This window comes from Vidua macroura, chromosome Z (genome assembly GCF_024509145.1).
Source record: "Vidua macroura isolate BioBank_ID:100142 chromosome Z, ASM2450914v1, whole genome shotgun sequence".
Taxonomy (NCBI): domain Eukaryota; kingdom Metazoa; phylum Chordata; class Aves; order Passeriformes; family Viduidae; genus Vidua; species Vidua macroura.
The window spans coordinates 38108600-38123498 of record NC_071611.1 but is presented as its reverse complement, the minus strand read 5'-3'; the positions used below and the strand labels follow the sequence as shown (position 1 = coordinate 38123498).

General features: G+C 40.6%; 1 protein-coding gene across 3 annotated transcripts in view; it reads left to right on the top strand.

Annotated features, from left to right (window-relative positions):
* The window catches only part of EGFLAM (EGF like, fibronectin type III and laminin G domains), a 72942-nt gene that overhangs the window by 52260 nt on the left and 5783 nt on the right, over positions 1-14899 (top strand). For 2 of the 3 annotated variants that reach the window (XM_054004266.1, XM_054004263.1), the window contains 6 exons: positions 154-279; positions 1026-1269; positions 5498-5609; positions 7166-7282; positions 9503-9683; positions 14124-14202. In XM_054004266.1, coding sequence (XP_053860241.1) covers positions 154-279; positions 1026-1269; positions 5498-5609; positions 7166-7282; positions 9503-9683; positions 14124-14202 — 859 coding nt within the window. Of the gene's footprint in view, positions 1-153; positions 280-1025; positions 1270-5497; positions 5610-7165; positions 7283-9502; positions 9684-11989; positions 12043-14123; positions 14203-14899 lie in introns of those variants that run through there. The other variant, XM_054004265.1, reaches the window with a different exon arrangement.

Sequence of the window (14899 nt, the reverse complement as noted above, 5' to 3'; positions counted from 1 at the left end):
TAATCAAGTTCCTTGTCTAAATTGCACACCATTTGACAAATTGGGAAAGAATCTAGGAATAAGAGCAATGTGTTGGTTAGTAGCAGCGATCAACAGCCAAATAAATCTTTGACAAACTTCTCCAATAAACTGATGTTCTGATTCCTGTGTTAGGTGAGTGTAGCAGTGGCATCTGTGATGAGGCAGCCTGCATCAACAGTGGCACCTGTACTGCAAGCAAAGCAGACTCTTACATTTGCCTTTGTCCTCTTGGATTTAAAGGTCATCATTGTGAGGAAGGTGAGTGGATACTGGGATGCCTCTATTTCTTCATGTGTGTTATTTAGTGTTCGATGTGTTTTCCACTTAGAGACACCCAAGGAGGTCTCATGCTGTTACACTGACAGAAGAAAATACTTGTTACTTCATCTTTTTAAAGTCACGTACTGAAACCCTTCCCTTACTGCTTTGGAGCTTCATCCAGCTCCTACATAATCAGTGATTCTCAAACCTCTTTGCTTATTTAAACTAACTCTACTTAAGCATCTTGAAATTTCTATTCAGAAGTTAAAATAATGTACTACTCCACAGCTGCACATTAATCCTACAAAATACCCACCTTTCTCCTAAAACCAGTGTCAGATGGATATTTTGAAATGTAAAGGACAAATTGTCAATTGCTTGCTAATATCAGAGATACAAGTAGTGAAATATATGTGGCATTATTTTTTATGCTGTAGAAATTTTCATGCCACCACCCACTGTATGCATGCTAGCTACTTTGAAAGGCGCTATTATGAATCACTAAAGAAAAGGTACAAAATGCTTTACAGTACAAATACGTACTGTATTTGTAGATGGAAAAGGAATGGATTAACCAGTATTGGGTAGGATTATAAAATATTTTTAATTCAGATGAAAAAAAATCATCAGGTTGTTTTGCTAAGCAGTAGCTTACTTAACACAAGGAACAGACACTGGCTGGTAAGAGTCAATCCTTTATGTTTGAACCTCAAGTGACCTGCTTGTGATTTCTGGATTTCTAGCACTCACCTTGGCCATACCTCAGTTCAACGAATCCTTAAGATCATTTGCCAGCACACCCTGGCCCTTGGAACCACAGAATTATCTTTCCTTCATGGAGTTTGAGCTGACATTTCGTCCAGATTTAGAGAGTGGTGTCCTTTTGTACAGCTATGACACAGACAGCAAGGACTTCCTCTCCATTAACATGGTGGCTGGCTACGTGGAGTTCAGGTTCGACTGTGGCTCAGGAACAGCTATTATCAGGTAAATGGTGCTGCTTGTGTTTCCTTCCCAACAGTGCCACTGTGCTGATCCAGAAGAGGAGTGGACTGGAAAGAGATACAGCCTATGATGAGGTGTGCGAGCCCCTTGGTCTCTTATGCCTGCTTCTAAGGAAGCACAGAAGAACTAAAATTTTGGTCAAGGGGATGGGATTTTCTTCCTACATTAGTATGCTTTGTGCTTTGTCTTACTGCAGATGTTACATTTGTGTCTGTGTAGTATTGCAGTAATTCCCTTCTTGGCCCCATGACACTGCACCATAGCTAGTTAGGGGATCTATAAATATTTTATGCATATACTTTCTAGCCACAGGATTTCACAATATTGGCGCTTGTGTGAGCATCCTCCTTTCTGGTTTCCAGTTCCAAGCAGGTGTGCCAGGCTGGAGGTGGCACAAGAAGATACACCTCCAGGTCCCTCCACTTCCTCATAGTGCCGGTTTTTGAGGGACCTGAGGCTAGTATCCAATTTATACAACATAAGCTGTCTAAAACATAAATATGTGGTTTAACCTGGTCACCAAGGTTCTCCAGACAGACCTTGTGCAAGTGACTCATTGCATCCTAAAATTAATGTCTAGGATGATAGAAGCAGTGAAATGCCTCAAAAACACTGCTGTCTCCTTCTGTGTAACTGAGTGGCCAGTCGCTGGGCAACTGTTCCTGGGCTTTCTGAAAGGGCACTGGGCTGAACAGAGGCACTGAGTATCTTGGATATGGCTCAGGAGGCTGCCAGTTTGACCAGGGTGACCTGATATTTAGAAATGATCTATATAAAGCTTATGCAAAATGTGTACACTGTCTGCAAGTCTTGCATACCAATGATTCCTGGGATGGGCATCAGGAATTTTGACTACACTGTGATTAGGGAAAACGTACTGATTTTACAATGCATGAGGACTCAAGCAAACAAACTCATTCAGACAAAATTAGATATGAAATATAAAGGGAGCAAATGCAAAATAATGTACAAGCCTAACAATGCACAGCTGTGGAAAAAACAGTTAGTGTTTTCAGACAGAGAAGGATCCTGGAGTTTTCATGGATAGCTCTGTGGAAGCAACAGCAAACTGTTTAAAGACAAATACAGAAACCTAAGTACAATGCAGAGAATTGTTAGGAATGGAATAGGAAGAATGTTTCTGCTGAAACCCACAGTACACCCTGTCTTGAAAACTTGCTGCTATTCTGGTAACATCATTTCAAAAGAAATTAGCAAAATTAAAAAGAAAGAGTAGTTTTGACATCCAGGAGAGAGAATGAAACATCTTCCACAAAACTCTTCCACAGCAGGACCTTTCAGCCTGGAAAATAAAGAGTTTGGTGGAAGTATGATAGAGGTTTTAAAATAATGAATGGCCTGGCGATTAATGAGTATTCTGTATTTTTTCAATATGCAAAGAAGATAAGGAACCAAAGAAAATAAGACTTTTTTCTTTGGGTTTGGGGTTTGTTTTTATTTTTTTCAGAGGAGTACATAAATAAGTTGTGGAAAGTAATAGTCACAGTAAGTTACAGATATCAAAACTATAAATAGGTTATAAAAAATAGGACAAATTTGAAGAAAGCTCCATTGAGGGAGATCAAATGCAGTTGTATGGATGCAGCCTCTGACTCAGGAAATTGCTAAATGACAAGTTGCCAGAAGCTGAGAGGATATATCAGGGGAAGAATCACTTCATACTTGCCCTATTCTCTTGCTGAAAAGTGGCAGAAATAGCTAATTTTTGAGACCTTTTCTCCAACTCAGAATAGCCCTTCTTACAACAGCCCTCAATCTTTACTGATTGCAGCCTTCTAATTCCTGTTACTGGCAACTGTAAAATATTAAAGTGGAATTTTTTTTTTCTTCCAAGAATATTGAAGCACTTCAAAACACCTTGTACTAAAGTTTAACTGATATGTAGGGTTATGAAATGTAGAGAGAGCCACAAGCATATGCCTGGGAGTAGAAACTGCCCCTTTCTGTTGGACAGCAGAAGAGCAAGCTGGATGGCAGCTACTGCCTGAGCTACATGCGCTGGAGGAAAAGAGTGTGGTGAGATAGCTGAGTTATGGGCGAGACTCAGGAGACCATCAGGTTTCACTGAAAGTTGTCAGGCTGTCCTGTTAGCTCTTTTTCTAGATAAAATGTGCAACTCACACCCCGTCATCAGCTCTGTCAGTGATTAAATAAGACAAATAGATTCCCTCTTTTTCATGCCTGCCTGGTCAATGCCCATACTACATCAGGCCTACACTGAGTCTTTAGCAGGGTTATAGCTCTGGTCATCCTGATACCTCTGCCATAGGACCACCAGGCTGTTAGACATTATATTATAATCAGAACACAACCATAATAACTTTATAATTAGGATGAGGCAAGCCTATTTTTGTGTGTCAGCAGCAGCAGTAGGAGAGCTGATGATGTGATTTCCTGATGTATCCCTGGATGGAAACAGCACAGTGTGCTCTGGGGGCTCCACAGGCGGGAGGGATGCTGAGTGGGTGGCCAGATGCAGAACCTGAGCACTGAAATGTCTCAGGGAAGAAGCTGTTGGGATTTCCCTTGGCTAAGCAGGATCAAGATCTTCATGATCTGGTATATTTTTAAAGTTGTGGTTTACATGGGAAAAAGTAACCCCAGAGCACATGGAAAGCCAGGAGTGTTCAAATGTCAGAAGAAAGTGTTACCAAGATCATGTTGGTTTCAAAAAGCCCACAAAAGAGCTTGCAGCTCTGAAGTGATGACTCTGCAAGGCTTAATCATCCCTTATTGTAATTAAATCTAGCAAAGCAGGACGGTTAGGATGATGATGACCTAAGCAGCAGAGGAGATAATGTTTGTATTGTCACCTACTATGCAGACAAACCTATCTGGTTCCTTTATATGTGTATGTTGACTTCTTCAAGGTGATTAGATTTCCTTAGCTATTGATTTACCCAAGACAGTTAAACCCTAAATGGTGCTGCATAAGAAGGAGGGCAAGTGATTGGCATCGCTTGATAATATTTTTAATGGAGGTTTTATGAACCAAGTGTCATTCAGAAGTGTCAGCATCATCAAAATAGATAAAAAATGATCTTTAAGTAAATTTGAAGGATTGAAAAAAACATGGCAGAAAGGTTTCAAAACTGATGTTGATTGTTAAGAAAAAAAATTATTTTCACATTTTCACAATTATGTAAGTTTTTTAATCAGCATTTAAATCACTATTGACTCACTATTTCAGATTACAATTTTTCCATTTGTTTTAATTTCAAAATGTTGTGGTGGGTTTTTTTCTGTTTTTTTTTTTTCTTTTTTTTTTTTAGATGCAAGTATTCTGAAAATACAAAACATTATTTCATCCCCAGAAATTATGTATTTTTTCACTGAAGCTAGGAAGTCTTAGGGGTCCTAGATAACACAGTTCTGATTTTTCCAGCTTGGCCAGTAAATCAAACACAAATTTCCAGTCCTCCTGGAGGAAAGGCTGCTACATCTCATTTAGATATAAAATCCTTTAACCAGAGTAGTTAAATGACATTTGAAAACAAGGTACAAAGAGCTATAGAACTTGTGAAGGGGAATGTGGTTTTGCCCTTCATACAGGCTGCTATTCATATTAGTGCTGTGCCAGTAAAGATTGTAAGAACTGTTTAAAAATGCTTCCTTTGAGACTGATGAATACTTTGTACAACTGGGATTATTGTTCCTAGCCAAGATCTCATCACATCATTAGGATAATTTTTTAATTACTTCCCTTTTATGTACAGCATCCGGGCTGCACGTGTGTGTGTGTAGATGTCAATGTAACAGGATGCATAAATAGAGCTGATAAGCCAACACAAAGTAGTTCTGTTTTAAAAGAGGATGAAGAATGTGGGGCTAGACCAAACCATTAAGTGGGAAGCTTTTAGTGAAATGAGGATGTACAGCTGAGACAAAAACTCCTTTTTATGTGTTATAAATGACTGAGCAGAAAAACTAGCACAGAGGTAGCTAAAGTGTGTGCTGGTAATGATGTTTCATTTATAAATAAAACTAGAGTGCTTGCTATTTGCTCTAGAAATATGGTCTTTGCTGACGGGGCTCAGAAGATTGTTACTTCCTTATTAGGGAAGAATCACAGTGGCTGATATTTATTTTTTATTTAGAAATCATCCCAGAAGACTTGACTTTTTAACATTACAGGGTATCAAAAAGGCGCAGTGTTACATGCTTGAAAATCTTCTTGCTCTTAAAACAGGAGTGAAGAACCTGTCAGCCTGGGTCAGTGGCATGAATTGCGAGTGTCTCGCACGGCAAAGAACGGTATCCTGCAGGTGGACAAACAGAAGCCAGTGGAAGGGATGGCAGAGGTGAGCTTATGGCAGACTTGTCTTGAATGCAGCTGTTGGACTGATTGCATGGTAGACTATAGAGCCTGCTCTCAAAGCTCTTACTAGCTTAAAACAGTATACACATTAGGACAACATTTTCTTAAGCCCAGAGGTGGGAATTTGTGCGCAAGGCCTTCCCTCTGAGGATGAGGATACCCAAGAAGGCAGGGATCCCACTGGAATCTGATTGTACCTGCTCCTGAAATGTAACTGGACTCATGTTTATGTGTCTGGCTCATATATCTTTCTAAGGTTCTTTTCTTGGTTCTTACTGTGGCTAAGGCTGTTGAGCAACATATGCACTATGAGAAGTGTAATTTGGAGAAGTATCATGCTGAAAAGTATGTGCCCAGTCTTTTTGTACCTCTTGCTGAATATTGTCCTGGAAAGGTAGGCCTGAAGAGAATTGCCTCTTTGTCTTCTTCTTGCAAAAGTAATTTTCAGGCCAGAGTAAGGGCTGGAACAATCAGACAGTTGATGACTTACTTTTTGTTCTTTACTCACCAAGTGATCATAGTGAATCAAATTTATAATAAAGTAAAACTGTACTTGTACCAAGCAGGGTATTCACTCTAAGCACTTAAATGCCTGCACAGAGGCATTTTCTTTCTTGATAAAAACCTGCTTAGGAAATGTCTTTTACCTAGTGGAAAGTGCAGACAGAAAAACAGACTGCAGAAATGCAGATCCCATAGCAGAAAAATGCCATAGCAGAAAAATCCTATAGCAGGCTCTTCAGCAAACTGGGAAACTTTTATCAAAGCTTTGACTTTTCTTCAAAAATTTAAATAAATTGAAATTCTAGTTGTCTGTCAGGAAACAAATTGAGTGAGAAACATTTGTCTGGAGCTCTCACGACTTCTTTAGATAGATGGGTTAAGGTGAACACTCTCATTTTTTTCCTCTTAAGTGCTGCAGTGCAGTGCTTCAGGAGGAGGGTGGCTAGGACTGCCAACCATGAAATCACAGAATCTTCTGCAGGACTGGAGTTACACAGTTATTCTGTCTTTAGCTGTTAAGTGTCTTTCAGTTTACTCCAGGACTCTGAATATTCCCATCAGGTATCCTGAGCAACTGCATTTGGTAATTGATGCAAACTCAATGTTTCTTTCATTTTGCCCCATAACTTACAGTAGGTTAGCTTTTAGATGTTGGAAATACTGAATGAGTCTCTATTACATGAACTTTGCTCTGATTTTAGCTTTATGAACCAAATTCTGGTTATAGATTTACATCAGTTTACCTCAAGTCTTTGCAAATAAAGCTAGATATGCAGTCAGAAAGCACAATGAATCAGTTTCTTTTCTTTCTTCCTTCAGTATTGCCATTTTGAAATACTTGAGATTTTTTCAGCTACTTATGACTGGGAGTCAGTCAAGAGTGTCCTACAATGGCTTTCTTGATTGTACAAAGAAGAAGCATTGAAATAAGCTATAACATCTAATGTAGGGCTATCACAACTCATGTGGGCTAATCTGAAGATAGAAGCATGGTTCCTGCTACTCTAATAAAATGTTATTCTATGTTTCTTGCAGGGGGCTTTTACACAGATTAAATGCAGCTCTGAAATATTTATTGGTGGAGTCCCTAATTACGATGATGTGAAGAAGAACTCTGGGATCCTCAGACCCTTCAGTGGGAGCATCCAGAAGGTGTGTGCCCAGAGAAATACACTGTGGGCATTTATTTCCTTCGTATCCATGCATGCTTTTTGTGCAAACCTGCCGTTATTCTACTGGCAATATTCAAAATAATCAAGGATTTCACCTCAGGAGCCCACCATGAAGTGGTTAAATTATTATTTCATAGTGAAAAGTCCACCTAGTGCATTCTTACACCACCATGGAGATGCACACCATACTGCTTTCCCTTTTACAATTTTATATGGGATGCATGAATGGAGAAGTTTTCCATTGGTAAGAGACATTAGGGATGATGTTCCCATGTGGTCAGCTGAGCATGAGTGCAGTTCATGTCAGGGCTAGTAAATAATCAAATGAAAGTGCAAACTGAACTTATATTTTTCTTTCTAAACATACTTAAAATAACTTGGATAAAGTTGAAAGGTTGGCCCTGAATCCTCACAGTTTTAGAGGAGTGAATTGCATCAGATTATAGCAAAGAAATAACAAATAAAACCAAATTTTTTAATAATAGTTTTTATTAAAAAAATTTAAAGCTCTACAGTTAACAACTGCTCCAGGACAGAAAAGTAATTGTAGTTCAGTGTAAATGGTTTAATTACTCAGTCTGATACCTATTTACTGTCTTTGTCAGCTGTCCAGGAGAAAGCATGAAGTTCAGGAAAACTGAGAGAGTGAGTAATAGTGATGGGAGCAGGTCAGACACATGAACATCATTGGGAAGGTAGACTTGACTAAACACAATGGGATATTTTGGGATGCAAGATAGAGAGCCTAGGAGCAATTAACGGAGGTTACAATTACAAGGTGAGGGGTTGTACAATAGAGTAAAGGCACTGGTAAGTATTGGGAAATGCAGAGTGTGAGCCTTTATCTCTATGATGTACTTAGTAAGGTGGATTTGTATTCTCAGAGGCATGAATGGGATGTCAAGGAAAAGTACTGCCTGCCTTTTGGGCACTGGGAGTGTTTGGTTGCCTTCTTTACACATAGTAGGATTTTGGAGAACTGTACAGAAATAGACCTGCAAACATCACCAAGTACTGGAAAATATGCTGTGTATAGAAAGACCTAAGATTACAATATGTTTAGTTTAGTTAGATAAGGCTGAGAAGTGACTTTATTGTGGTCTTCTAGTTCTTAGATGAGGATGAAATTTCTTTGGATACATGGTGCTGGAATTATGCAGAAAAAGACATGATGAGAAACAAGGGCTGGAAACTGAATATAAGTTTAAAACAAAGGACATTTTTTTATGAGTGAAGGCTTATTAACTTTCGGAATAAAATTTGGAAAGAAGCTGAAAACATAATGGAGTCTTCTCTGGTCCATTACATGACAGCACTGTTTTTTCTACTGTTAGAGTTTTGTAGTGCTCTATGTAACCTCTTCTCTAGGCTGGATCCCCTAAGGTGCATTGTCTGAGTTATGCAGGAGCCAGAGCAACTATTACCTTTCTTGGTTCTGGCCTTAAAATCTATTGTTTGTTAAGATGTACTTATTTTGATGTAGCTGAGATCAGATGCTGTGCCTGCATGCAATCTCTCTTGCTGAGATGTCATCTGAGATTATACAAATGTTGGTTTATTTTGGAGAACATATGCTGCTGACATATTGGAAAAATCCCAGCATTTAGTAGTTCTCTTCCATTTATATACAAACAGTTTTGTGAAGTCATTATTTATGTTTTTCATTCATCTTAACTCTAGCTTCTTTCAGGCAAGATGAGATACTAGAAAGCAATAGCAAATGTGAAAACCAAGCTGTTCTGCTTAGTATTTCTGTTGTCAACACTCATCTTCTGGGGGGTTTTCTGATCTCAGAAATGCTTTTCTTCAGCAGTGCTCATCTAATTTTACCATCCCAGCTCATGGTTCAGCTACAACCAATGTTGGACCACTGTTCAGGCACAGGCCTGGTAAATTCCACACAGCTTCACCCTTTACAGGGGTTGCCTAAGGCTGTTTCACAAGACATAAAAGAGATTAATCTCCACTGGATCAGGGGGAGCAAAAGTTGGACCTCTGCAACTGGAAAACACACAAGCATAGGGTTTGAGCCAAGTTTTGAGAGTTACATTTCTCTGAAGCTTTTCAGAGGAATCTTCTAACTAGCAGTAGGATACTCAGGATTTGGAAGTTTTAACATCTTTAACATCGTCTTTGCACATCTCTTTTTTTTTTTTCTTTTTTTTTTTTTTCTTTTTTTTTTATTTTCTTAACCACATAGATTATCTTGAATGACCGGACAATTGATGTGAAACAGGATTTCACTTTTGGAATCAACCTAGCAAATGCTGCCCACCCCTGTGTGACCTCATCATGTGCAAATGGAGGCACCTGCATTCCCAAGAAGGACAGCTATGAATGTGACTGTCCCCTGGGCTTCGATGGGCAACATTGCCAAAAAGGTAACAATGGCTGGATATCAACCCAGGGATCTGGAGCTGATCACAAAAATAAGGAAGATTTAGCACCTACAACTGCTGCTGTACACATGCCTTTAAATAGAAACCCTGGAGGCCAGAGCTCCCCTTTCATCTGTGCACTTTCCATGTATCTAGGGAAGAATTTGTTTTGTTATTTAGGAATGTGGTAACTGTTATCCCAGCACAGGGCTAGGATCCATAGATAGCAACCTGGTATCTAGTCGCTTGTGGTGAGCGGCACTGAAGGCACTGAGCACTTACACTTCGTACATGTCCCTAATTGTGCAGTGCCGTGCAAAGGGGGAATTCCTGCCAGATTCCTCCAGCCAGCAGTTGTGTTACATCTTGAAGCATGAGCATGGATAACCCTTGTAATTTTATCCTCCATACAGCTGAGAGCAAGCGCTGTTCTCACACACAGAAAGGTCCGCTCCTGTTTTAGGCACTTGCTATGCTGATGGAGATTTCACCATCTGCAGAGATCCTTCCTTGGTGGGGCAAAGGAGACCACCAAGGAGGAAAACTCATCCACATGCACATTACTCTCTTTTCTTCAGAGCCACTGTAATAGTTCAAACCTTAGATTCAGGAAAGGGATAAGATTGCAAGAAAAGCGTTTAAAAACTCCGCTTTGGGTTATTCCGCTAGATGGTGTCGTTTAGCTTCTGTCAAGCTTGATCTTAAAAAATTCCTGAGGGGAAGTTTTGTAATGTAACAGTAAACTCAGTTCAAAAGAGCTGGCTGACATTATTGTCTTCACCCACTGCTTCATTTCTCACAGTCATAAACTTCAAAGTTAAATGTAGTGGTTTTGGTTAAATTGCAATGAATATATTGACCTTTTCTTTAAAACAATATCTTAGACAATATCTTAGAACAAAAGCATTATAATAAAATGCAATGCAAGAAACCCCTTTGCTTACATTGTTGCAGTCTAACTATGTGCCGAAACAACGTCATTTACCCTGACTTTTTTGCAGGGAGGCAGGAGAATTGGGATTTTGACTTTCTAGGTATGTGCATGGTGCTAAATTCCTGACTTCAAGATGGTATCTGCAGCAGTACAACACATATCCAAGGGCAGTCATTCAAGGGAATGCTTTGCAGCCTGGGTGTGTGGCTGCCTGCTCCTTTGGTGTGCAGTGCTGGAGCCACAGCTCCTCACCACTGCTCAGCTCCTGGCCTGTGCTGAGCCCAGGGAACAGTGTCTGAGCTCATGGTGCCAGCAGTGGTGCCACTTGGCTGGCATATCGTCCCTGTTGTCACCTCAGTGGGTGTCCAGGATTTCAGAGACAGTCTGAAGCACCTTTTGGCTGTGACTTAGCCAGATCCTGGGTGCTGCTTCCTATGTGAATCTAATCTTTATTCATTTTTAAGGGTGTCGAAAAGCATGAGCCACCTGGTTTCTGTTTCTGGTACCTGTGGCTCCTATTCAGGTGCAGCTGAACCTCCCTGCTCTTGTGCAGACTCAGTTGCCACCAAAAATTGAAGGGTTTTCTGATAGATGTGCAGAGAGCATGGATTTGCTCCTGAACCTCAGTCCATGACAGCCTTGATGAGAACAACCTGAAACAGATTACTCAAAGTAATCCTTACCTGTGTCTCTGTTGGGGTGTAGACATTGTTAAGGTGAGATGGAAGTCTGTGTCCACTTCTGTTTCACAACAGGGTTTTGGTTAGTGCACTCAGAAGGTATGTGAGGTAAAGGTGCTGTCTCCATCCTTCTTGGTGGTAGGTTGCTGTAAAAAACCTCAAAAAGCAAAGTGCTTTTGAGGCAGCGAACCTCATTCTTCAAAATTACACACACCACTTAAAAACTCAAGTAATACTGGCATGAAGTATATGAGATATTGATTCATATTGTAATGGATCATTAGCTGAAGATTCAATAGAGTTTTTGCTGGCATTGCTAGGTTTTATATCTTCTGTCCAAGCTTGGGGAGTGCTAAAGGTATTTTGATACTTTAAGATGGAATAGAACAGCAAACATTTGTTTTCCCTTGGCTAGAGCTGATCCCTGTGTAAAACCTAGTGAGTCACTGAGTCACCACAAGCAGGACTAGAAGAAGGATTTGCTGCTGGTCCCATCTGTCTGTTCCTTAGTGTGTTTTGAGCAGACAAATACAGATATTTGGTGCAAACCAATAATGAAAATAGTACTGCCTTCACAGGTGATTGTAGTCACTTATGCAAATGGTAGGTGGGAGATTACACATTTACAGAAAAGTGGGCCTGAAATTGGACTAGAGGAGATTTTTATGCTTCAGAATAATAAACCCAGAATATTTTTGTTTTGTTTTGTGCTGACTCACTGCAGAGTGTGGAAATTACTGCCTAAACAGTAAGTACTGCAAATTATGTGAGAACTGCTCAGTCATTGTGTGTTTGTCTGGATGCTGGGTTTCCATTAAGCCTGGCAAGTTTCTGTCATAAAGCCAAAATATTTTCTAAGGTTATATAGTACTTCCTTAAACATTGTGCTGTTGATATTTCAAACTGCATCCAAAGCATTTGCCAAGCTCAGAACAGTGGCTGTAGAGCTGGTTCTAGTATTTGCAGAGCAGAGGGCCAGGCAGCTGGCTGAGTGTTTTATGGTGTGACTTCAGGCTGCCTTGCAGCCCAGAGCTCACTTCTACTTGGTATGAGAGCTTTGGTGCTTGTTTGCTGAATTGTGATGAGCAAAGAATGAAGGTGTGAAGTCCTAGATCTCCTTACTGTCTGTGCTCCCTTCCAGCTGCAAAGATCCTGGCTGCATCAACGGTACTGCTAAAGAGCAAGTAGAGGTAAATGCCCACTAAGCTCTCTAGAGGAAATCAGAGTACTCTGGCACAGGCAAAGGTTGCTGCATGACATGGGCACCTTCCCCTGCTGAAGGCAAGAGCAGTGGGGCTCTAGTGAAGGATGTGATGGGGGAACAAGGGCTCCTTTCATGTTCTGCTGCCATCAGAGACTGTCCAGTGCAGGAAGTGTCAGACCTGCTGAGGAATGTTTGGCCAGTGTAACACAGCTTTTGTAATCTTCCAATGACATTGGCAGACTGCAGGCTGGACATGGCCTGTGGTGGTTTCTTTAGGCACATTAGGCAGCTTTCCTGATTTCACTATGGATGAAAACAGTCATTCATCACAATCTAAAATTCTCAGTCTTGGCACCTAGAGCTAAATTTCATATTGCTGTTGCTCACTGCCAGACTACACCAATTGTTGCATATCTGTGTCACAGTGAGCTCTAAAAGCCCAGCCAGACCCTGTGTTGCATAAAGAAAGCAAGCATCCTTGCCCTGGAAAGCTTGAAATTTATATAGATGGGATTAGCTGTGGGTTGAAGAGATTATTCTTCAGTAAGAAAATAGGATGAAGACATCTATTTTAAGTAATTTATACAACTGGCTTATATTAATGCAGCAGTTAGTTATGGGACATCAGCAACAAACTGTAGGATGTTCACTCAACAAAAAAATCTGTTTGGGCCAGTGCTCATAGCCTGGTGAAGGGCTCTGTACCAGGGATGTTCTGTGGTTTATGTCACACAGCTGAGTTATTTTGCCAAAGTCTTCTCCGTGGGCAGCAGTGCACCAACTCCAGTTCTGGCTGCAATGTTTGCCACTGTCCCAGCCATACACCATAGGGACTGTCCCTAGAGAAATGCTGTATGGGGGACACAGAAAATGACCTCCAAGGCTGCTCTGCAGTGTTGAATACACCAAAGGGCTCCACAGCCTCTGCCATGCAGCCTTTAGCATAGTCCCAGTTGTTTTCAATAGACTAAAGTGATCTGGGACTCTGGACTCCGTAACTCTCTGTTCCCTGGAGATAGCCTGACCCCCACTGCACCCCAGGGGTGAGCTCTGAGCAGGCAGCAGCCACTCAGTGCAGTCACAGACACTGAAAGAGAAAACAGGGAGCTCACAGGTTGTGTGTGCTGCCTCTCAGCCTCCCTTTGCAGGGTGAGAGGTCCCTAATGTGCTCTGCATATGGTGCTCTGTTAGCAGCTGGGGAGGAATTTCTTAGTCTATAAACAAAGGTGGTTAATGCATAAGCTTTGGCAAGAGGGAGCATTGAACCACACAGAGAACCAAGGAAGGTAGAAATGGGGGTAAAGAGAAAATTTGCAATGTTTTCCCAATGCTTCATAATTTTCTGCACTAGCATCTATGGTGTAGCAATATGTTAGGCTCCTGACATGGAGGCTGTAAGCAGAGGGACTGTCAGCCATTTAAACTCCCTTAACTACTGCCCTTACATTTAGGTAAATATGGCAGAGCCTTTTTGCAAAGCAGTGTGGGTTCAGTTTGGTTCTGTGCCACTGGTAGGTACCTGCCACTGCAGGAGTAAATCAATAAAAGGGTCTTGTTGCTTTTTTCCCTTTCATTTCCAAGTCAGCTGACACTCATCTTCAATTTTTTTTGTATTTACTCCTCAGCCATTACAGAAGCAATTGAAATCCCACAATTTATTGGTCGCAGTTACCTCACATATGATAATCCAGATATCCTGAAAAGGTAATGTATCTCCTTTGGACCTAAGTATTCTCCTAATGTGGACCTAAGTATTCTGTTTCTTAAATGTTATAATGTTAGGAGCCTTATCTGTGAGAGTGTAGTATATGTACATGTTTTAAGCTGTATTTATAATATTTCTAATTCTAAATATGGCATTTTTGCCATATTTTTAAATTTCAGGGGACAGTACATTTTAAGTGCATATTCTTGTGGCTTAGTTTATTATAATTGAGCATCTTGCAGCCTATCAAGAAATAGCACACCTGTGTCTGGCATGGAGAGGGATTGGTTTTTCCCTGAGGGCAAACAGACACATAGAGCTTATGTCTCAAAAGAGACCTTAACTCCTTTTTAACTCCTGCTTTAGCCTAACATTTAGATCCTCAAAGCTGCTTTTTTGACTGCTTTGTATCCTAGAACATCCCCACATTCCAGCAAATGTTGGCTTGTTTCAACAAATTCCTCCATCTACCTTTACTTGAGCCACTGAGTAGAGAAGGGTTCACCAGCGTCCTCACCTGCCATTTGGTACCTCTCACCTACTGGGACTTACTGATTTGCCCTTGTTATGCTTCTTCTACTGGCTTCTGAGGGCATCACATTTACTGAGCATTCTCAAAATCTGCTTTTTGGGCTGGATTTTACATTAGGCTAGAGGAGAAAAAGGATTTTCTCTTATTTGGGTGGAATAACCTGG